The 25,784-nt window shown below is 37.6% G+C and overlaps 1 protein-coding gene across 1 annotated transcript in view; it reads right to left on the bottom strand.

Annotated features, from left to right (window-relative positions):
* Positions 1-24,933, bottom strand: part of LOC106879805 (GDP-mannose 4,6 dehydratase) — a 55,174-nt gene extending 30,241 nt beyond the window's left edge. Inside the window, exons 1-2 of the mRNA XM_089338021.1 lie at positions 24,827-24,933; positions 4,444-4,488 (exon numbers count right to left, since the gene is read on the bottom strand). Coding sequence (XP_089194147.1) covers positions 4,444-4,488; positions 24,827-24,892 — 111 coding nt within the window. The 5' untranslated portion in view covers positions 24,893-24,933. The remainder of the gene's footprint in view (positions 1-4,443; positions 4,489-24,826) is intronic.
* Positions 24,934-25,784: the final 851 nt, after the last annotated feature.

Here is a 25,784-nt window from a genome sequence, read left to right as displayed (position 1 = left end):
GTGTGTGTGTATTTATGTGAGTTTATATGTCCCAGTTTTGTCCCCAGACAATTTGTTCCAAAGTAATTAGCTTTCATGTTGCCTCTTCTATCTTCCTTTGTCATTGTTGCTTGATTGAAAACATCAATTAGCTCCTTAACGAACAATAACATCAACTCATCAGCATCATCATCGTCATCATCACCGTAATGATTGTTGTAATCACTAACATTTTTGTTGTTGTTGTTGTTTTACTTTAACGATGACAATGTTAGAAACTCTATCATCATCATCATCATCATCGTTTAACGTCCGCTTTCCATGCTAGCATGGGTTGGACGATTTGACTGAGGACTGGTGAAACCGGATGGCAACACCAGGCTCCAGTCTGATTTGGCAGAGTTTCTACAGCTGGATGCCCTTCCTAACGCCAACCACTCAGAGAGTGTAGTGGGTGCTTTTACGTGTCACCCGCACGAAAACGGCCACGCTCGAAATGGTGTCTTTTATGTGCCACCCGCACAAGCCAGTCCAGGGGCACTGGCAACGATCTCGCTCGAAAATCTATAGGGAATTAAACATTATCTGTGCAACAGCAACATCAACAACAGCTACCACCATCCCTATCATGATTCTTACTAGCTGCTGTTTAACCCAAGGCAGCTCTGATAGTGAACAAATATAAGCAAAGGCTCTCCAACCATAACTATCCCATCTGTTCTACACAGTTTACCAAGGTGTTCGTTAGCCAATAGCTTTAATCTTTAGTCGAATGTATCAACCCTAGTAATTATTTTTTTAAAACATGGTATTTGTTCTGTCAGTCTCTTTTGCTGAACCACTAAGTTACAGAGACGTAAACACACCAACACCGGTTGTCAAGTGTTGGCAGGGGACAAACACAAACACACACTATGTGGTAAGAAGCTTACTTCTCAACCACATGGCTCTGGGTTCAGTCCCACTGTGTTGCCCCCTTGAGCAAGTGTCTTCTGTTATAGCCTCAGGCCAACCAAAGCCTTGTGAGTGAATTTTGCAAGTCTGATACATAATCGATCAGTCTCTTTTGCCAAATCACTAGTGTTACAGGGACATAATCAAACCAACACCAGTTTTCAATTAGTGACAGAAGACAAACACACGTGTGTGGAGGGGGGGGGGTAATCTGTAGATCATCTCTTTAACAGTGATAAAGAATATTCTAAAGAGAAATAATTTTTCTTTAAAATTTCTTGTAGTGTTAGAGCGATATCTAATAACTACCTGTCTCTGCATCATTATCACCTTTATTACTTTGACAATAATGACATTCTATAGAGGATTAGAATCACCTGTAGATTAACAACATCAACAACATCATCATCATCACTACTGCAATCACCACCACCACCAACACCACCAGCAGCATCTTTATTACTTTAACAATAGTGATGACATTCTAAAAGACATTATTAACAATAACAAGAACATTCTGTAAAGAATTAAAAAGTTAAGAGGTCACCTGTGCATTAAATAGTTAAATACCTGTCACTAACATCAACACCACAACCACAACCAACACGATTTAATGATTTAATCTACAGGTGACTTCGTTTTTTTTGTTTTCCATTTTTAATTCTCTACAGAATGCTATCATAATTGTCATCACTTCTCTCTCTCTCTGTGTAGAAAGTCATCATGATTGTTAAAATAACAGGTGCAGGTGTCGGTATGTGGTAAGAAGCTTGCTTCCCAGCCACATGGTTCTGGGTTCAGTCCCGCTGCATGGTTTCTTGAGCGAGTGTCTTCTAATATTACCTATGGCCGACCAAAGCCTTGTGAGTGGATTGGGCAGACGGAAACTGAAGGAAGCCTGTCATATATATATATATATATATATATATATATATATATATATGTATATATATATATATATATATATATGTATATATATATATATATATATATATCATTATTAATCATAGGGCAGCAAAAGAAATTTTAGAAATTTAATTTACCACCAGTGGTCCAGCGAGAATAAAAAATTAGTCAATAGACTACATATATATTATTCATTTAAAATATAGAGATGCCTATAATAGGACATCTAACCCGCTGGTGGTAAATTAAATTTCTAAAATTTCTTTTGCTGCCCTATGATTAATAATGATATTATATTTTTTGGCTAATTTCTGAAAGAAAACCGGCATTTATTTTACATTTACTGCCGATTAGTTAATGCGCACATGCGTGGTTAATTTTTGAGAAATTAAGCATGTAAACTAGAGTCAGGTTCTTTCCTTGGCTCGTGTTTACACGCTAATCCGGCACTCTGCTGACGAAAGCTCCCGAGTTAGATATATTTTTATCTTGCTAAATAGCTTGAAACCATGGTACAGAGTATAGACTGGTAAAAATGTTTTTATTTTTCATTCTCTTTCGAAATTATCCCTATTTTTGTGGTATAGAGTTTTTTTGCTGCTCTTTCTAGCGGGTTAGATGTCCTATTAAATATATATATATATATATATATATATACTAGCAAACGCCCCCCCCCCCACTGTCCATTGGACGCTTTGTATAGGTGAAGAGGGTTAACTTGGACAGTGTTAAGTTGTGGAGATGTTTGGTGATTGTAAGGGGTTGTTACTTTTGGTTAGGGCATTAAAGATTCCTGAGACGTTAAAGCTGTTGACTGTTTGTTTCTTCTCAATAAGGAAATTGATTGATAGTGAATCTTAACACAGTGAACCTACCGGAGCCTCGTGGGGCTTTTAGGCGTTTTCGCTCTATAAACACACACAATGCCCAGTCTGGGAATCGAAACCACGATTCTCCGATCACAAGTCGGCTGCCCTTACCACTGGGCCATTGCGCCTCCACACCACACAGCCATACTTGTACCTATTATTTTAACAATCATGATAACTTTCTACACAGAGAGAGAGAAGTGATGACAATTATGATAATAGCATTTTGTAGAGAATTAAAAATGGAATAAAAAAAAAAAAAAAAAGAAGTCACCTAGATTAAATTGTTAAATTGCAAATAAATAACTATTTTGCTATTTTCATTGTTGTCGCCATCACCTTTATGACAATAAAGATACCAATAAGCAACATTCTATAAGGAAATTTGAAAAGCAAATATAGAAAAAATAATAATAAAGAACTATAACACAATGATAACAACAAAATAAAAGCTAATAAAAAAAAAAACACAAAAAATTTCTTTTGGTTTCAATTCAAACAAACAAGGGAGAATTCAGAAACATTTCTACATTGCTACCACCACAACAGTAATAGTAGTAATAGCAGTAGCAGAGGTGGTGGTGGTGGTGGTGGTGGTGGTGACAGCTGTGATGGTGGCAGCGAAGGTGGGAAGAGTAGTAGTGATGGTGGTGGTGGTGGTGGTAATAGTAGTAATAGTAGTAGTGATGGTGGTGGTGGTGGTGGTAATAGTAGTAATAGTAGTAGTGATGGTGGTGGTGGTGGTGGTAATAGTAGTAATAGTAGTAGTGATGGTGGTGGTGGTGGTGGTAATAGTAGTAGTGATGGGGGTGGTCGTTGTCATTGTGGTAATAATGGTGGTGGTGGGAGTAGCGGTGGTGGCGGGAGTAGTGGTGGTGGTAGTGGTGGTGGGAGTAGTGGTGGTGGTGGTGGTTGGAGTAGTGGTGGTGGTTGGAGTGGTGGTGGTGGTGGTGGTGGTGGGAGTGGTGGTGGTGGTGGTGGGAGTGGTGGTGGTGGTAGGAGTGGTGGTGGTGGTAGTGGTGGTGGTGGTGGCGGGAGTAGTGGTGGTGGTGGGAGTAGTGGTGGTGGTGGTGGTTGGAGTGGTGGTGGTGGTGGTAGTGGGAGAAGTGGTGGTTTTGGCAGAAATAGTGGTGGTTGCTGTGGTTGGAGTCGTAGTAGTAGTAGTGCACAATTGTGGTTGAAACATTAACAAACTGTAAACAGACCTATGAATGTGTGTGTTTTGTTTTTTAATCTTTTATGATCTCAATAATCCACAGATGTCTTACATCAAAGCCACACATCTGTTGATAATGATCTCAAGCTTTGACCACACAAAGCTCCACAGTTGATCAGAATGACACCCGACATACTTAACAAGTATTCTTAATATTTATGGTGTTTTTTTTTTTAAAACTCCAGGAGGAAGACAGCTAAATTCAATCTCCAGTAGGACTTGAACTCACAATGTAAAGGGACGTAAACAAATGCTACCTGATGGCATTATTGATAGCTATGCTCTACTGATTTTACAAATATACTACCTTGTTATAATCCTTTCTGTTATAGGCACAAGGCCTGAAATCTGGAGGAGGGGAACAGTCGATTACATTGCCCCCAATACTCAATGGGTACTTAATTTATCAACCCCGAAAGGATGAAATGTAAAGATGACCTCAGTGAAATTTGAACTCAGATACGGTTAAGGAAATTGCTCAATATCTCAATGAAATATGTAAACAGCAAACCACGTTACCTCATAGCCCTTTGCCAACAGGAACTCAGCAAGATATGATCCATCCTGTAAAAACAATGAAAGAAAATAAAACATTAATACTGGCATAAAAGAGAAATCAATAAAAAGAATGGTTCAAACAGCAGGATATATATCTATAAAAATCGTTGTCATTTTAATGTCTCCTTTTCCATAATTGCCTGGGTCAGACAAGATTTGTTCAAGCAGATTTTCTACAGCAGGAAGCCCTTTCTGTTGCCGAAACCTCATCGGTTTCCAAGCAAGGTAATATTTCCCCCTGAATCCAGACAGGTTTCCATGGAACAATTGCAAACAAACATCGCTGGTTGTATGATAGTGAAGTTATTTACAATTAATGCACAATGTCAGGATGAGAAAAACCACATTCACAAGCTGGACTTCTTTTCAGTTTCGTCAATCGAACAAGAACGTGGAAAGAGAGGGACGAACAGGGATAGAGAGAGAGAGAGGGACAAACAGGGATGTGGAGGCCCTCTTATTTTAGTAGTTCACCAAACAATTCTTTTTCTAATCCCCTTGGATCATTGATATCAACTCTCAAAAGATATAAAGGGTAAAGTCCCCTTCGGTCATGAATGACCATGGGATTGCACCTAGAAAGTTGCCCTCCAAGGCACAAGTCTATGCAAAGTTATTTATGGAAGACCAGCAGTTGCCCATGCATACCAGCTTCTCCTATCCATATCACCGATGTTATCCAAAGGAGAGGCAAAGGACAATACAGCTTGGCACCAGTGACATCACAACTCACCCCTATAGCTGAGTGAACTGGAGCAATGAGAAATATAGCGTCTTGCTCAAGAACACACCACACAGCCTGTTCTAGGAATTGAACTCACTACCTCATGATTGTGAGCCCGATGCTCTAACCACCGAGGCATGTGCCTTCTAACTTAAAAAAGACAAGAGAGAGAGACAGACAGAGAGAAGGATGAAGAGATCTAGTATGGAGGCTTTCTCGTTGCACTGCAATTTTTACCAGTCCTCCAAACATTTTTGTTTTCCAATCCACCAGCAAGCCAACTACAAATGTGTATATATTTTATGACAGAACAATGTCTTTTTTTTTTTATCTATCTCCTCTATTCGACTATTTCTCATTGCTTGGTTTTATTACCCACTCTTCAAATATTAATTCCTGTTGATATTTTTATCTTTATACCTTAACACTGTCTTGTATTTTTCTTTCTTTCTTAATTCTTAAGTTGCTGTTACTGCTGCTGGTGTCTTTATGGCTATGTCCTTCATGTATTTTTAATGTGATTCTCAATCACAACTTTTATTTCAGTTCTAAATCTTATGGCTTCTTTAGTTATGAATTATACTTCACATATTTTTCATGGTTTTGTTACTATTTGAAGCATCATTATTATTATTATTATTATTATTATTATGGTTTCCAGATTTTATTTCAACTCTATATCCATTTATATATTCTGACAGTTTTATATGTCTTCTGCTACACAAGCGCTTGTATGCATGTACTCAGGGATGCGTTCTGTGTTTGGTCAAAGGAATGGACATAGCCAAGTGGTTAGGAAGCTCACTTTGGAATCATGTGATCTCAGGTTCAGTCCCACTTTCTTTTGGTTCCCTACACTACAAGTTCAAATCCTAAAGAGTCTGACTTTGTCTTTTACCTTCCAAGGCACAGGTCTGGGAAAAGTTGTATATGGAAGACCAGCAGTCAGCCATTCAATACCGGCCTCCCCCTCTCCATGCCACCAATGTTTCTTTTTTCTTTTTTTATTTAGTTTACTACCATGATGGGACTGATGCATGCATCATGGCAGTAAACTAAATAAAGACTACACATCACCTTGCCTAAGTATCTTTAACTCTAACCTCATATTGACTAAAATCTCGAGTGTGAAATTTGGTAGACAGACATGTTTGTGTATGTGTGGTCATTGGTGAAGGCCAGCAAAATTCAGAGTGTTAAATAAAAAAATATCTCATGGTGTTTCAGTCCATGCTGGTTGCTTACCTTCCTGGACAACTTTATCTTTTATCAAACTCTGAAGCCAATAAAATAATTAGCAAAAGCACAAGGGTTAATATAACTGGCCCCCACCACGACCACAGTCAAATAACTGATACCAGTTGAAAAAAAAAAAGCAAGTTGTAGTTCTTACTTGTTACAGAACTTCTGAAGAAGGTACTTAAATGCACATTGTCATATTTCCGTTATATACAAGGAATAAGCACCATGGTTAGAGGAAGTAGGTATCTACAGAAGGTGGAGGTTCAACACGATCTTACTAGCCCGAGGGCTGTGTTGGTGCTTTTTACATGCCACCGGCATGAGTGCCAGTTATACAACCCTGACATTGGTCATCTATATATATATATATATATATAGGAAAATGAAAAATAATAATAAGGCAGAATGCTAAACTGGAAGCATATTTTAATAAAGATTTCTCTAACCGGCTTTCATTGCGAAGCAAATTTTCAAGAAGAGGGAGAATGAAAATGTTTTTTACAAAGAAGTACAAAATGAAGAAAATAATATATAAAAAAAATAACATATAAAAAAATAAATATACCAATACATTATATTGTCTTTGAGCTTTAGAAGTTCAATGGTAGTTCATGTATATAATGGTTGGAAAAATAAGGATGCATGAGAATTGAGAGTTGTGTTAGGTTTAAAAAAAGGGTTAAAAGTTTGTGTTAAGCAGGAAGTGTGGTGTCAAAACAGGAAGTGTGTGTAAGGGGAGACAAATGTTTTTAATTAGAGTTATGAACTCTTTTTTTCAACTAAAAACATTTGTCTCCCCTTACACACACTTCCTGTTTGTAAAAAACATTTTCATTCTCCCTCTTCTTGAAAATTTGCTTCGCAATGAAAGCCGGTAAGAGAAATCTTTAATATAAATCATATATATATGTAAATCATATATATATATAAGATCAGCTACAGAAACTGAAATGAAATACCAGTTTAATGGATTCTTGTGATTCTTTACAGAATTCACTCTTTTCCCTCTCATCAATTCCATAAATCTTCCTTACTGAACCATTTATTTACACTTCAATAACAATTTACATTGATCTCGCAACATCACAATTTGTATTTCAATAACGCTCTGTTATATAGACAGACATACATACATTTTGCACTATCATCTTATTGAATGAAGTGGATATATTTGTAATTACATGAAATCGTACTGCAACTAGCACACTACCATTTTTGATCACTGAACCAAATTATTATTATTATTCCTTTTTTTTTTCTTTTCTTGAGTTACTGACTAATTCCCCAACTATTTGTTCACGCCGGTAAAATTCACTGAATAGCTTACTTCATCTGTAGTTACATAACACAGAAACAACTCCCCCCCCCCTCCGATGACCACTCATGCGTGAACTAGCAACAGTAGCTAGTAGTCAACTAGGTCTCAAGTGAAGCAATCAATATAACATGAAATTTATATGAGATAAAAACATGCAATAACTACAGGTGAGTTTGAACCTGGGATATATCGATCAATTTATGTTGCTGCATTGTTTAGTTCCATATCAAACCTATGGTCAAAAGGGTTCCAACCATGACTTTCCAGTTCATTTTGTCCTCCAATATCCTATCATTGCCATCATTCCACCAGTGTGTCAAGCTTAAATAAATCTGAGCGTTGGCTTAGCTGTAGGGTTAAGAAATTTGCATTGTAATTGTGTAGTTCCTGGTTCAATCCCACAACAGAGCATCTCGAGCAAGTATCTTCCATCAGAACCCAGAACCATGCAGTTGGGACAAAATCTTTGCACACAGTCACCGCCTTTCTGACCAAGTTTCTCATTTCTTTTACCATTTTATCTGATACCCCAGTCTCAGAGTACCCACCAAAAAAAAAAAGAAAAAAAAAAAAGAAAAAAAAATAAGAAAAAGGAAACCATCATGGAAACTGCCCTTCTTTGATTAATCCCAAGAGACAAAAAAATACAATATGGAAGAAAGAGATAGACTTCAAAACAGCCTCAATGTGTTCCCGTTATATGTTTTAACAGTAGTTTCCTAAGAAATGCTTTCCTTTTGATCTGATTGTATAGTTAACCTCCAAACCAAGCTTATTATCCATTGTATATGTTGAAGCCACAACCTTCCCCCAAAGCCCCCACTAATGACAGATGTCAACAGAAAGTAAATTAGGTCATGTTTATTTAAGAATTATTTCACTTAATTAAAAGAGGTTCTTTTTTTTTTTTTGTATTTCTATTCCTTGGTGTGGTTGTTGAATCAAGAAATGTTTACTTAAGATTTTTTTTTTTAATTATTTTTATTCCTATTTACTTTATTTTTGTACTTTTATGAATATGGTAGCAGCCTACACACACACACACACACATATATATGTATATATATATATATATATATATATATATATATATATATATATATATATATATATATATATACTCTTAGAAACGCCTGTTAGAATGGGGGTAGCTGATGAAGGAAAATGTTCTCTATGTGGCCTGTGTGTTCTGTACTCTGGTTATTATTATTTTTTTGTCTACGTTTTGTTTGCAATGTCCTGTACCCAGATATGCACCTATATATAAAGGTAGACATAGGTATGCATATACCTGTACGTATATATGTTTATACTCATTTATTATTTGTTTTATATATATATATATATATATATATACCCAAAATATCAATAAGTTTCTGCCTCACCAACAGGAATTACACCACAGTTATTTTGTGATCTTTGCTACCTTGGTTTCTATTAACCGATTTATTCTATCAGAATTATTATTTATTAGGGTAGAATAAATACATATAATTATATATATATATATATATATATATATATATATATATATATATATAAAACAAATAGCAAATGAGTATATGCATATATACGTACAGGTATGTGCATACCGAGATCCACCTGTATGTATAGGTGCATATCTGGGTACAGGACATTGCAAACAAAACAGAGATGAGAAAACACACAAGCCACATAGAGAACATTCTACTTCATCAGCTACCTCCGTTTTAACACTGGCGTTTCGAAGAGGTGTGTGTGTGTGTGTGTGTGTGGCAGACTCTTCTGCTAGTGTGCATATCTTCCCATCTGTCAATAGGGGTTCATATCTATATATGTATATATCAGAGGAAAAGGGTTCTATGTATGCACTGCATGCCTTGCTATTTCCCACGATAAATCATTTTTGTGTAGTAACATGATTGGTAATTTTCCCTAGATTCATTGTAGTCATATTCACTTTCATTTCGCATTCCTTCATTTCTTAGTTTCAAGTGGTCAAGGGAAAGAAAGACAAGGGAAAGCAAATTTTTTTTTTACTGTTTGCTTTCAGTCATGGTATGAAGATCAGTGATGTTGTTTTCCTTGTATTCCATTATTTTCAAGAAGAGAGCTTCAAAAGGAGGGGGTTTGTATGTGTGCAAGAGAGAAAAAGAGAGAGAGATTAAAAAGTTAAGGTCATCAATTTTGTGGGGTGGAGGGATTTGATTATACTAGACCCCCCCCCCCCCCCCAGCACTCAACTGGTAATTTATTTCATTATCCCCAGAAGGATCATCATCATCGTTTAACATCCATGTTCCATGCCAGTATGGATTGGACAGTTTGACAGGATCTGATGTATCCAAGGACCACATCGTGCTCCGGTATCTGCTTTGGCATGGTTTCTGGGACTGGATGCCCTTCTTAACACCAACTACTTTACAGTGTGCACTGGATGTCTTTTCTTTCTGTGCCACCAGAATTATTAAGGTTATCATGCAGCTCAGAAAATAATGAATCCCAAAGGAAACTGGTTGGCTTTATACTAGGGGGTCATAGGATTAAAGTATAGAAAGCAAAAATCAACTTTGGAAAGATATGAAGTCAGAGCATAAAGGGCCATAGCATTTTACACTCTGGATTCAACTTCTGCTGAGATAAGCTTTGTCTTCAGAAGGTCTTATCGATCTTCTAAGGGTCAATGAAATAAAGAACCACTCAAGGAGGGGGGTTGTTATTATCAACAGTTCCTTATCCTCAAAATCAGAATTTTTTACACAGATACAAGGCCAGAAATTTTAGGAGGACAGTTAATTCGCTCAGCCCCCAGTATATGACTGTTACCTGTCTAGGTACTAGGGTATGTTTCTAATTGATGACACCTTCACAAGAAAAAATATGACCTTGTGTCTTCTTCTTCTGATGATGATGATTTCGCATATTGCCGCAAAGCAACAAAGAGAGGAGCTTTATTGTGTAATCAAGTCCAATATTTGTACAGCTGTTCCAACTTTTGAGTGGTGTAGATCAATAAATCTATTTACCAATCACTATAAAAGACAGCCTCTACATGGTTCACTCAATTTCTTGTAACAGCAACCAGATACTCCTCAAATTACATACATCTGTCTTTCAAAAATAAAAACACATAGTAAATATGTGATAGGGAGAACACAATTAGAGCTGCTCAGAGCTGACCTCAATTTAGACAACAAAGGGAGCCTCTACGTGGTCATTTGAACTTCATGATTATAACTATAATGGCCTCTACTCCTCAGAGCTGGTTGATCTTATGCCAACTCCACTCAAGCACCATCGACTTAATCATCCTTCCTCTTTTCATTACTCCTGTTGGGTCCAATCTTCCCAGGCCTCACAGAAACTGTAATCTCAAGTCCTTCTTCCTCAGAAGTTTGTCCTCTAGAATTCCATTCCCTTCCTGCATGTTTTTCCTTTAGTCATCAACTCTTCATGTAGATCAGTGGTTCCCAACTGGAATTCACAAAGCCCTTGGGTGTCCAATAAGATTTTGACGGTAAAAATTATGCACAATAAATCAGTTATACTGCTACAATAGACAAAATATTTTAACAACTTTATTTTTATACAATTCCTAAAAATTATTTGATTATGAAAATATCATAGGATCTTTTTAACCCTAAAGCATTCAGATTACTGTGTCAAATGTAATGCTAACTTATTCACATTCATCTGAATTAGTCATGCATTATCTTGCAACGTTGCAATTTCAATGACACGATTGTTTATTTCGTGAATAATAGCGAGATCGTTGCCAGTGCTCCTGGACTGGCTCTTGTGCGAGTGGCACATAATATACACCATTTTGAGCGTGGCCATTGCCAGTACCGCCTGACTGGCCTTCATGTGGGTGACACGTAAAAGCACCCACTACACTCTCTGAGTGGTTGGCATTAGGAAGGACATCCAGCTGTAGAAACTCTGCCAAATCAGATTAGAGCCTGGTGTAGCCTTTGGGTTCCACCAGTCCTCAGTTAAATCGTCCAACCCATGCTAGCATGGAAAGCAGACGTTAAACGATGATGATGATGATGATGTAAATGTGAAAGGCCAAATCCGGCCAGTTTGAAGATAAAACTAGCAGAATATTTTGACCGGATTAGACTGGTTTAAATGCTAAAGGGTTAAACATTGAATGGCTATAAGGGTCCATCCAAGTAAAAGAGGAATAAAAGGAGTCCATAGGCAAAAAAATTGCCAAGAGAACCACTGGTATAGATCGTTCACAGGATCGTTCTGCAAAAGTCATGGGTATGGTAAGAAACACTTGTTCGTCTGTTAATAACCCTAACCCTAACCCTACCCACTGTTATCAGTCATCGACCCTCGCCACCTCATGAAATGACCTCAACAAATTGAATACAATTAAATGCTGGTCTATGTTTAATCAACTGAAACTTCATGCATAGAGTAAGGAAAATAACAATAATAATCAATCATGACAATTTTTGCCAGACCTAACTAAAAAAAACAAAAAACACACTCTTACATAAATGACATCTGAAACAGTAATGCAGTCTACTGCCACGTAATAGTGTGACATATATCTCTTACACACAATACATTTTATACACAGTGATTACCTACCACTAAAACACATAACACAACTTCAACAGTTATTATTTCTCAATGTGGGAAGGGCATGAATGGGTTGGTTGCTTAAGAACTGGAGTGTAAATAACAAAGGAATAAAATTCATCGTGAAACTTCTTTTGAATAAATGAATAAATATTTATAAAAATGATTATAGTCATAACGATATAGAAATAGGTGTGGCTGTGAGGTTAGTAAGTTTACTTACCAACCACATGGGTTTAGGTTCTGTCTGCTATATGACACCTTGGGCAAGTGTCTTCTGCTTGTAGCTTTAGACTGACTGAAGCTTTGTGTGTGGATTTGGTAGACATTCGTAGATGGAAACTGAAAGAAGCTCATCATGTGTGTGTGTAGGTGTGTGTGTGTGCGCAAGTATGTATGTATATATTATTATTAAGGCAGTGAGCCGGCAGAATCACTAGCATGCCAGACAAAATGCTCAGTAACATCCTGAGTTCAAATTCCACCAAGGTCGACTTTGCCTTTCATCTGGGGTCAGTGAAATAAGAACCAGTCAAAACACTGGGATCAATGTAATCTCCAAGCCCTCTCCCCACAAAATTTGTGTGTGTGTGTGTGTGTGTGTGTGTGTGTGTGTGTGTGTGTGTGTGTGTGTGTGTGTGTGAGAGAGTGTGAGAGAGAGAGAGAGAGAGAGAGAGAGTGATTAATAATGTGAAACAGTCTTCAACTATCACATCAGTCTCTCTATCAATCACAAACACTTTAACTAAGATACATAATCACACAGGCAAAACAATTCTAATCATTTTGAATCCTGGAATTCTCTCCCTTGACTTTCTGAGCAAGGACTGTCATGAATGTTAACTGTAACCTCATACTTAATTACGCTAAATCTGCTAAATAAGTGGCAAGAGAGAAGTGCAGATGAAGTCAGTAACAAAAAACACTTGAGGATTTATTGACAAAGGGAAGACTGAGGATTTATTGACAAAGGGAAGAAAACTATAGAAAGTATTGATGTACAAATATAACACAATATTGATTTTTTATTGTAAAATACATAAAAGAGTAAGATACTGAAATTGTTTGCTGTTCATGATTTTCTCAAGATCATCCATAACATAAGTAAATTTACAAGCCAACAAAGGATCTTCAACATCAGTGGTTCTCAACCAGGGTTCACTCATCTTCATAGCATAAATTTCACTCACAGATACATTCCAGCCTCAGACATGCTGTCTCCTCACTCTGCTTTTTCTATTGCTGCCGTAATGACTTCTGCTCATGCCACCTCAGGTATTTCTGTCACTTTCATCTTCTCTCTCACTACCCTTATGGTGTCCAACTGCCCAGGCCCCTACACTTATCCTTACACCCAGGCAACAAGTTGGCAGAATTGTTAGCTCACTGAACAAAATGTTTGGTAGCATTTCTTCTAGCTCATCACATTCCAAGTTCAAATTCTGTTGAGGCTGACTTTGCTTTCATCCTTACGAGATCAATAAGATAAGTACCAGTTGAGCACTGGGGCTGATGTATCAGCTAACCTTCACCCCTAAAATTGCTGGCCTCATGCCAAAATTTGAAACCATCGTTAAACAAGAGTCTTTTTCCCCAAAGATATCCTTCAGCACTAAAATGTCTAAAAAAAAAAAAAACACAGATAACAAATGCTATATGTTTCAATCTAATATGTTTTTTTTTAATCAAAGATTAAGTTTCAAGTTAAAGAAAAAGTTACCAACTGTTGTAACATAAGATGCAAGTGAGTTTGCAAAGCCACTTCAGACAAAGGCAAATGCAGATTTAAACAAAAGATATCATTCTGTATTAAACTAAACACTGACCTAATCAAGCCATCTATTATTCATTTAAGTAACATAAGATGGGAAAGAAAAAAAAAATCAACAAAAATAATATTCTTTTTCTCACATGTGTTTACTTTATATAAAGTATTTCACGATTTCCTTTCTCCTACTGTCTAACATTTCATTGGAGAACTGCATTGAAAGCATGTCAGTATTTAGGACTGCCAGACATGAGGCAAAGATATTGAGATTGTGCTGTTGTTCCATTTTGTATTCAAACAAATAGCAAGCTTTTCGTTAACTAACAACATGTATAACAATACAGCCATCTTTTCTTCTTATTGTCATTTTATATTCCTTTCATTTCTTTATTTCTGTTGGCTGAGCTTTATATTAGTCAGAAACAATAAAGAGAAAAAAAAAAGAAAAACACCATCACACCACATCATACATACACATAAAATATGAACACAAAATAGGTAAACTAGAAAACTTAGTTTGGAAGTGGGATGTGCTTTAAGATAAGCGTGATTACCAACTTGGCTCATGAGTTCACAGTTGAACAGAATTGATTTGTCCACAGCCAGACACCGGAAATATAGATATATATGTATATATATATATATATATATATTTAAAAAAATGAAGGGGCAATCAATCAATCAGGTGGGCAGTGAGTTATAGAGATGAATCAACCAACTCAAAACAGCTGTAAAATGAAGCTGAAATTTGCAGTAATTCTTAGAACAAGTATGAAAACTCCCGGCAAGTGAATGATGGCGGTCTGTTAAAGCTATTGTTTCAACGATTAAAGCCAACAGACAACAATGGATGATGAAGCTGAGAGTTTGAAGCAGCTGACACTGAATTACAGACTTCCTGGTAAGGTTATCTGATTAAGTTTCGGTGATATGTGACTCATCATCACTCACTTATGTGTGTGTGTATATCATCATCATCATCATCATCATCGTTTAACGTCCGCTTTCCATGCTAGCATGGGTTGGACGATTTGACTGAGGACCGGTGAAGCCAGATGGCTACAACACCAGGCTCCAATCTGATTTGGCAGAGTTTCTACAGCTGGATGCCCTTCCTAACGCCAACCACTCAAAGAGTGTAGTGGGTGCTTGGATATATATATACACACACACATATATATTTGTGTGTGTGCGTGTATATAGATATGTATGTATATGTATACACATGCAGATAAAGCAGCAAGCTGGCAGAATCGTTAGCACACCAAACAAAATCCTCAGCAGCATTTCATCCGCCTTTATGTTCCGAGTTCAAATCCTGCCAAAGTCAACTTTGCCTTTTATCCTATAGGAGGTGGGGGGGGGATCAACTAATCAACTAAGTACTGTCAAGCATTGGAGTCGCTTACATTATCTAACCCCCTCCCTCAAAATTTCATCTTCATCATTTAACCTCCATTTCTCCATGCTTGCATGGGTCAGATGGCGTTTATTTGAGGCAGATTTTCTACAGTTGGATGTCCTTCCTGTTGCCAAACCTCACCGGTTCTCGCAGAATATATTGGAAATCAATGACTCTGCTTGTATGACAGTGACACTCATTTACGACTCACATGTAACCCTGGTTGTCACACAATGGCAAGGGACACAAAGACACACACACACACATACATACATACATATGAGAGGCTTCTTTCAGTTTCTGTCTACCAAATCCACTCACAAGGCTTTGGTCAGTCCAGGGCCAGAGTAGAAGACACTTAACCAAGGCGCCACACAGTGGGACTGTCATATGGGAGATCAGGGCTTGATTCTCCTTCAGGAGGGGGAATATAATTTTAATGACAGTGCTCCAGCATGGCCACAGCTGGTGCTGGAATATATAAAGGAAATACCGAAGTCTCCCTGCCTGTCACCCAGGAGACAGCAGATCGATTCCCTTTCAGGAGATGGAATATTTGTTAATGGCAGTGCCCCAGCATGGCCACAGCCTTGAATGGAATATTTAAAGGAATAAAGGTAATATTCGTGAAAAGACATGATGATCATGGGTCTGCCTACTTGATAAAGGGTCTGCCTGGGGTTAAACAAGAACAAGAAGCTCAATAGAGACCCACAAAGCAATTTAGTTCCCACAGCTGGGACGTTGCTGCTGACAGACATACATTTGTAATAATCCCTAAAAACAGATTAATTACCACAGGAAATTAAAAACAAACTGGATATTTCCCTCCAATGAAATCTAATCTCATTCTGCACATGAAAAAAAAAATAATAATTTTCTTTTAAAAATCCTTCCTAGACCCCCCCTCAGCACTCTTTTCATCACCCCCACCACCAACACCACCACAGAAATTAACGCTCTATTACTGTTTCTCAATTTTGATGCCGGTCTACCCTCCACACACCACTCAAATATCTTATTTCAACATACATGATATATATATATATATATATATATATACATACACAAGGTTGGCCAAAAGTCACCTGACAGTAAATCAAACCCATTAAATTCCAAGATTAAAGCAAAACATTTTATATGAGACGTCGCTAATAAATAGACAAATGTTGAAAAGGAAACGGTGGTTTTAACTCACAGCATTCAATTATTAAACATTCATAATTGGAATGGATAAATAAAATTGAATATTAGGTATTTATTATGGAATTTTGATTTACTGTCGGGTGACTTTTGGCAAACCCTGTATATACAGATACATACATGCATATACATATATACATACATATACAGTGAGGATATATACATATATATATATATTTGATAGATATATAGTGTGTGTGTGTATCCATACATATGTAATAGATATACAGTGTTTATATAAGGTATGTGAGTAGTGTATACATGCAGCCTTCTGGTTCACTAGTCCTCAGTCAAATTGTCCAACCCTTGCTAGCATGGAAGGCGAACGTTAAACGATGATGATGATTATATATATATATATATATATATATATATACACATGCATACAGATATGATATAATATACACACACAAATATATGGTATATATATATATATATATACATTGTGTGTGACAGATATACAGTATATATATCATCATCATCATCAATTTCTGTTAAATATATATATATATACGTATGCATACTGAAAATTTTCATTGTTCTAAGTTCAAATACAAGTGGGGTCAATTACTTCTCCCCTCCTAATAATCCTGTAATATTAATACGATAAACCACATGAGTGGAGTCGATAGACCTACATACACGTGGGGGTGCAAAAATAGAATAAATATCTTTCGGCAAGCGTTCTCCCAGGGGTACTGTTTGGTTTGAAATGGGAATTGAAAAAGAAAATAACATTTCTGCCAAGAAATTGATAAACCAGTTGATATATCATATCAGAATTAGTTTATATTTTAAGATGAAATTCCTCAGCCAGCGAAAAATTGGCAGAGTATTTTAACTGGAACCTTACAATTTGTTGTCTGCTGTAAACAATATCCAGGGTGTTTAAAAAGTCTATTCTCTTTTACTCTTTTACTTGTTTCAGTCATTTGACTGCGACCATGCTGGAGCACCACCTTTAGTCGAGCAAATCGACCCTGGGACTTATTCTTTGTAAGCCTAGTACTTATTCTAAACCCTAACCCTAACCCTAACCCTAACCGCTAAGTGACGGGGACGTAAACACACCAGCATCGGTTGTCAGGCAATGCTATGGGGACAAACACAGACACACAAACATACACATACATACATATATATATATATATATTTGGTAGACGGAAACTGAAAGAAGCCCATCGTATATATGTGTATATATATACATATATACGATGGGCTTCTTTCAGTTTCCGTCTACCAAATCCACTCACAAGGCTTTGGTCGGCCCGAGGCTATAGTAGAAGACACCTGCCCAATGTGCCACGCAGTGGGACTGAACCCGGAACCATGTGGTTGGTAGGCAAGCTACTTACCACACAGCCACTCCTGCGCCTATTGCAAAATAAATATTTATAAGATGGTATAAGACTACAAAAGAATATATTAGACTTTACAAGACTTTAAAAAACTTTTTATGAGATGTTGAAAGTGTCGTCCTTCATTTTCAATACATTGACTCTTCTACACATGTTTTGAAATACATCTTGGAGAGTCTGACGCGTTATGGACCGTATGAAGGTTATGACTGTGTCTTTTAGCTCATTAATGGCTTTCGGGTAATTCTTGTACACTGATCCTTTACTTGCTCCCCAGAAAAAAAAAATCTGGTGGTGTTAAATCAGGTGATCTTGGTGGCCAAAGTCCCTTCAAAATAATCCGTTCATCGTAAAATTCTTGAAGTAGCACCATGGTGATGTGCGAAGTATGTGCTGTAGCTCTACCTTGCTGAAAGTATGCATTATTAATTTCACTTTGAGTGAGTTGGCCTACAAATGGATGCACAATATTTGAGCAATATCTCTCGGTATTGATGGCATCTTCAAAAAAGTCGGTCCCACAATACGCTTTCTCGAAATTACTATCCATACTCCAACTTTTGCGGGATACTGAGGTTGTTCATGAGTCGTGTGTGGATTCTCATTGCTCCATAACCTTGTGTTTTATGAATTTATGTGTCCCGACAGATGAAACCCAGCTACATCAGTGTAAAAACACCCATCCAGCACTTCTATGCCTTTTTTGGTAACAAAGTTTTTGGCCCTTCCTAACGCCACTACACTCCTGGAGTGGCTGGCGTTAGGAAGGGCATCCAGATGTAGAAACTCTGCCAAATCAGATTGGAGCCTGGTGTCGCCTCCTGGTCCACCAGTCCTCAGTCAAATCGTCCAACCCATGCTAGCATGGAAAGCGGACATTAAACGACGATGATGATGATGATGATGATGACAATAACGAAGCCTTTTAGCATGATCCATAGCCTTCAATTCGTGAATGGCCAACACTTTGTATGGTAAGAAACTTAATTTCTTTTTTACTGCCATGTGAACACTTCCTAGGGTGATTTCCATTTCCTGTGACAATTTGTGTAGACTTTGACAGGCTTGCCAACAGTTTATCAGAAATATTGGAGTGTTTCGTCTGAAAGAACAGTAGGCCTACCGCTTCTTGCTGTGTCTTCCACTGAGCCTGTGTTTCACAATTTTCTTATCAACTCTCACACAGTGTCACGATGTGGAACAACAGTATTTGGAAAAGTTTCACTGAACTTCTGTTTTACAGTGTCTGTGTATTTGTTTCCAGGTCAAAACACCCATTCAACTAAAAAAAGTATATTTTTCAATGGTTATCAGGTCAATATCCTGAGGTGTACACAATAACTGAGGAACAATGGCTGACACCAGACTGCCCACACAGAGATAGCGAAGTTGCTCATGCGTAAGATGATAAAATATTCACTGCTAGACATGTGGATTTTATGTGAGGCAATAAAGAAGGCGGATCTTTTTTAAAACGGGGGGGGGGCCACATTTTTCATTAATGTTTTACGTAGTGCTTTTGGTACCGAAAGACTTTCAAACTTCGTATACTTATCTATTTTGTGTTATAGAACAGAAAAATATTTTTGTATTCGAATTTATTTTATGTAAAAAATTGTCTTATTTCGATAATTTCAACCAATCACTGACGTCCATTCAGCCGATATACATTAAGTGCCGACTACATAAACAAACGATTCTTCGTTTTATTTGCTTTTTTCATTTTAAATTTGCTTTAACCCTAACCCTAACCCTAACTCTAACCCTAGGGTTAGGGTTAGGGTTAGGGTTAATTGTTTCAGAATCATTTGTTTATGTAGTCGGCACTTAATGTATATCGGCTGAATGGACGTCAGTGATTGGTTGAAATTACAGAAATACGACAACTTTAACATGGAATAATTTATGGATTTCTTTTTTTTTTAAGAAGACTAAGAGAAAAAGATGTTTTATATGACACATTCTACCAGTGATCCAAGTTTCAAAGTGTTTCGTTAATGAAAAATGTGGCCCCCGTTTTAAAAAAGATCCAAGAAGTCTTTATGCCAGGGCTAGCCAGACTCTTATCCTGCAGCAGGCTTGATATTTTCTTGAAGTATTGTGTTTAATTTCAAAATAAAATTGTTTGTGTAAAACATTTGTTTCAGAATAAATTTAAGATTTATAAGTGGCTATAAAGCAATAGCCTACAATTTTATGATTTAAAAAAACGAAAAGTATGAAAAATTTTTGATTCTGTAATTTGACTATTAGCACATAAAGTATACAAGCAGCCCTCAAAAAATTTTCCATGACTAAAGTGGCCTGCTATGTAATTCAAGTTGACCAGGCCTGCTCTATGCAAATCACTCAACCTGCTAGAGATAGCAGCCAATTTTTTCTCATATTACAATATGCTATCATCTTAACTGTCTAGTGTTTAAACTTGCCACATCCAGCCAAAATATTCCAGCTGGTTTATGTTTAAACAGACAATATCCAGTCTCTCACACCTACCCAACAATGTCATTCTGAAAATAAACAGTCCGCATACTTATTGATCAGACCATATATATATATATATATATATATATATATATATATATATATATATATATATATATATCATTGCTATTATGCAAAAGTGTCATAAGTCAAAAACATTGCTTTTTCACAAAACGAAAGATAGTTCCACCATTCCATAGCAAAACTGTTGTACTACACTTTGATTATTTTTGATATTTTGGTATCTGAAGCAGCTGGAGCACGACAGTTTGACCAAAAGAACTGGCTATTGCAAGCAAAAATAAGTACTGAAAAAATGCATTTGGCCAAATTTGGACACACGACAGTTTAACATAATAGCAACAAGAGAGAGAGAGAGACAGACAGACAGACAGACATCATCATCATTTAACTTCTGCTTTCCATGCTGGTATTAGTTGAATAGTTTGACAGGATGCAGTGAACCACAAGGTTACATCAAACTCCAATGTCAGCTTTGACATGGTTTCTATGGCTGGATGCCCTCCCTAACACCAACTACTTGACAGGGTGTACTCGGTGCTTCTCTCTCTCTCTCTCTCTCACTCTCCACACACACCCACACAAGGCTTTCACATCATTTAACATCTGTCTTAACATCATCTTCATCATTTAACATCCGTCTTCCATTGAACAGTTTGACAGGAGCCAGTAAGCCTAAGGACCACACCAACCTCCGCTGTCTGCTTTGGCCTGGTTTTTACAGCCAGATGCTCTTCCTAACACCATCACCAACCACTTTACAGAGTGTACTGGGTACGTTTTATGTGACACCAGCACCACTTGACCAATTTCACTCACAAGACATTGGTCAGCCTGAGGCAACTACAGAAGACACTTGCCCAAGGCACTGCACAGTAAAACTAAAACCACAAGGCTGGAAAAGAAGCTTCTTAACCATACAGCTACAGCTTGTTCCACACTAAATCTCTTTCTTTCTGCATTTTCTGGTTCAGTGCAAAGGTCTTGTCTTTATGCAGTGTAACAATTTAATTCATCTCAACAATGTTGTTGCTGTTGTTGTTGTTGTTCGTTCCTTCTCAAGCCATGCCTGGTTTATCAGGGCCGGTTTCCCGGTTTCATAGGCATATAGGTACCCTGCCAGAACAAGATGGCAGTCTGTTGCAGGTGAGCTGCTAGATGCATGACAGAGAATGTGACAAGGTTGGCCCTTTAAATTGCAGATACAATACATTCTCACTAATTGAGTAACCTGTAACTATGTGAAATACAGTGTCTTTCTCGTGGATACAACACACCACCGGAAATCGAACTTGTGACCTTACTATCGTGAGCCTAACATCCTAACCTCTAGAGAGTGTACTGCATGTCTCTGAAGTGTCACTGGCACGGGTGCCCTTCACGCGTCACTGGCACGGGTGACCTTCACGCGTCACCGGCACGAGTGCCCTTCACGCGTCACCAGCACGGGTGCCCTTCAGACGTCACCGGCACCTTTTCTGTGTCACCACAATATATTCTTAGACACGAGCGTGTATAGAGTGTATATATATATATATATATATATATATATATATATATATGGCAGGTAAAAAGCACCATCCGAACGTGGCCGATGCTAGCGCCACCTTAACTGGCTTCCGTGCCGGTGGCACGTAAAAAGCACCCACTACACTCTCGGAGTGGTTGGCGTTAGGAAGGGCGTCCATCTGTAGAAACACTGCCAGATCAGATTGGAGCCTGGTGCAGCCTCCTGGCTTTCCCAGAACCCAGTCGAACCGTTCAACCCATGCCAGCATGGAAAACGGACGTTAAACGATGATGATGAGGAAGAGGAGGAGGATATATACGTTATATACTTATACGTGTATGTATACAGGTATTTGTATGTCTATAACTAGTGACACTCAGGTCATACACAAGTCTACAGGACTGCCAATTAGGTGTGTCTCTTGAGCTGGTAGTTATTTTAGGTGGGTATAAAAGGTAGAAAGAGAAGTAGGTTGTTAGACATACACACCCAATACGAATGCCCATTATGTCCACGTCAGACAAAACTAAACAAAGGTTAAAATAAACACGTCGTCACAAAGCAAACCCATTTTACTCGATTGCAACGATGACACCACCACCACGAGTTCATTTGCTCCGCAAGAGATAACAATCAGATATCGTCTTAAATAATGGAAGATATGCTGGATAATGTAATGAGGTCCTAGATACATTTAAGTCTATATAAACAAACGAAAAAATTAGATGAGATGGCTGAAACAATATCGCCACGAACATCGACAACGTTACAGATGATTTTTTGTTAACCTCTTTTTCCTGAATTACTTGCAACCAATGATGAAGTCTCAAAGTGTTAGAAATAGCAGCCAAATCTCCGTGGAGTAACACCCTAGAGTCTTTAACAAATTGGACAACGGTCGAGGTTGGAATGCTTTTAACCATAGGTCGGCTAGATTAGGGGCTAACTCGGGGGGAGTGGGGACACTGTTTTTATTGCTGTGTGTAGATGTTTCCTTTCATGAAGATACATGCGTTTTGCGCATACTAAACACACAACGGGGGCGGAAAAGCGGTAAAAATGAAGTAATGAAGAAAATAACACTGAAAAAGTTCCTCGAATTACTTTGGGATACTTGATTGAAAGTAACAAGTATCACAACTCCTAACATAAGGGCAACAACACGTTGCTTGTCTGACTAGAAATAGCAACCAAATCTCACTCAAATCACAACATACAGTCTTTAAAAAAAACAAAAAAACATTTGATATGTTTGAATGAAATGGATGAGGTAACTTCTGGAATACATTCCATCATAGATCCATTCAACTTTTTTTTTGTTGTTGTTGTTCCAGATGTAACGCGTTTAGACATTTCGAGAGTGTAGGTGAGGTATGGACAACTCATGAACGAAATTTCTAATTTATAGGGCAGAACTACGGGAGGTTGTGACATTCATGCTTTCATCAAGTGTCCCCCACCAAGTATCGAAACTGGAATTCGTAAGATCATATCGCTGAAAAATTAACACAGGATCACAAACAGAAAGCGGCTGACATACATACATACATACATACATACATACAGCAAATTTTTGTAAAGATAGAAATTAATTCTGTCCTTGTATAAAACTGGTATAAATTTTATCGACAGATCTCAGTGTTGTAGTATATAAAATACATTCACAAGGTTTCAACTCAAACTGGTTATTAGTCAACAGTATCTGCTGGAAATAGTAGCCAAATCACACGCTGCCTTCTGAGCATTAGGCGATAATCTTTAAGGAAAAGACGGAATGAATGGTCGTAGTTGGAAACAGTCTTCCTCGATTAGGACTGACCTGGGGCGAAACAACAACTGCTTCATTATTGTCTTTGTGAAATGTGAAGAAATGTTACGTGAAATAAAACAGAATATAGGTATTTGTATAAAATATACGCAGTACATCGATAATGATGATGGCAATAATTATGTTGCTGTTTATACCCCGAATAAGCCTTGATCAAGCAGAGCTATGTTGAAAGGTGTACCAACCACGATCACGCAGCCTTTCCCCGTTTTCATTTTCTTTGTCAAGGAGTCCTTCTCTCTGTGGTGACGGTAGTATTAAAGAGAAGCCGACAAGTTGAGGGGTGAAGGAGTTAAACATTTAAACAACTGTACAAACATGCAACGTGGCTATTGAATTGCTTCAACGTAGAAAATTTACCTAAATGCAGGCGTGTCTACGCGTGTTCATACATGTATGTGAAACATACACCAACGTACGTACACAAAACACGACAGATATACACACATATAAGCGCACGCGTACACACACCGTATACACAAGCAAGTGCGATTATTTTCGTAAGAGGTTAACGTCACGATATTATAAGATAACAATTAAACTCCACCAGTCAGTGACATGGGTCCGAATCAAAGTGCTTGTCACACACATAGTTAAATACACTCAAATATTAACACGCATATAAACATATATGATGCTCTTTATATATATATACGCGAAAGATCGCCATATATATATATATATATATATATTTAAAACTTACTATATATATATATATATAATGATTGATGTATATGTGTACACACGCCGCTCCGAGGTACACCGGTTGAATAAGATACGGATAGGCAAAATAGTAAAATTGCACTTAATATGCATTTGTAAATGAACACGAATAGAAACTAAAGTAACATGAGGGGAAATTAGAAAGTATGAGAAAAAATATAAACAAAAGCCACGATCTGATTTACCTGTCCTGTAATACCAGTTATTAGAGCAACCTTACGGTTTGATGTATCAGCACCGGTGGCAGCCATCTTGTGATTGGAAGGGAAGTCCGTGCGGTATAATATAAGGATGGGTGGGAGCCGAATGATGACGTGGCGGTAGCCGATTGGATGGTTATTAAAAGAACAAGGAAATACCTTCAGTTTCGGTTTTAATTGTTACTTTTATTATGTTTAATCACCACTACCGTAACCACTACAAGTATCATCACCATCGACACGACCCCTTCTACCTCTCAGCCAACGAAAGTGCGTCTACGTGTTTGTTCGACCTGCTAGAAACAGCAGTTAAATCTCACTCCATATCATACACTATTGTCTTAAAAAGACCAGATTACTCTTTGACTCTTTTATTTGTTTCAGCCATTTGACTGCGGCCATGCTGGAGCACCGCCTTTTAGTCGAGCAAATCGACCCCAGGACTTATTCTTTGTGAGCCTAGTACTTATTCTATCGGTCTCTTTTGCCGAACCGCTAAGTTACGGGGACGTAAACACACCAGCATCAGTTGTCAAGTGATGTTTGGGGGGACAAACACAGACAATAGCTGCCCAAGGTACTGCGCAGTGTTACTGAACCCGAAACCACGTGACTGCAAAGCGTCTATGGAAATAATTCAGTGTGACAGAGCTACAGAAACGTATATAATAATAATAATAATAATAATAATAATAATAATAATAATAATAACATCGAAAAAATACCTTAGGAATAAGAACCCAGGTTCGAAATTTCCCCCAAGACACCTGATGAAGGCTGGAGGGTATATCAGCCGAAACGTTGTGTTAACAACAAACAAGATGAGGACAAATATCCGTCAAATGTAAATAATGTTCATAATTCCTCGTCTCTTAAATACAGAATTGCAAGAAATAATTCTCCAAAAGCAAGGAGACAGCAACCAAGATTAAAGATGCCTATT

This window comes from Octopus bimaculoides, chromosome 20 (assembly GCF_046866305.1).
Source record: "Octopus bimaculoides isolate indiv1 chromosome 20, ASM4686630v1, whole genome shotgun sequence".
NCBI classification, from domain to species: domain Eukaryota; kingdom Metazoa; phylum Mollusca; class Cephalopoda; order Octopoda; family Octopodidae; genus Octopus; species Octopus bimaculoides.
Note: the sequence above shows the minus strand (reverse complement) of the source record. Positions and strands in the feature narration are given on the sequence as shown.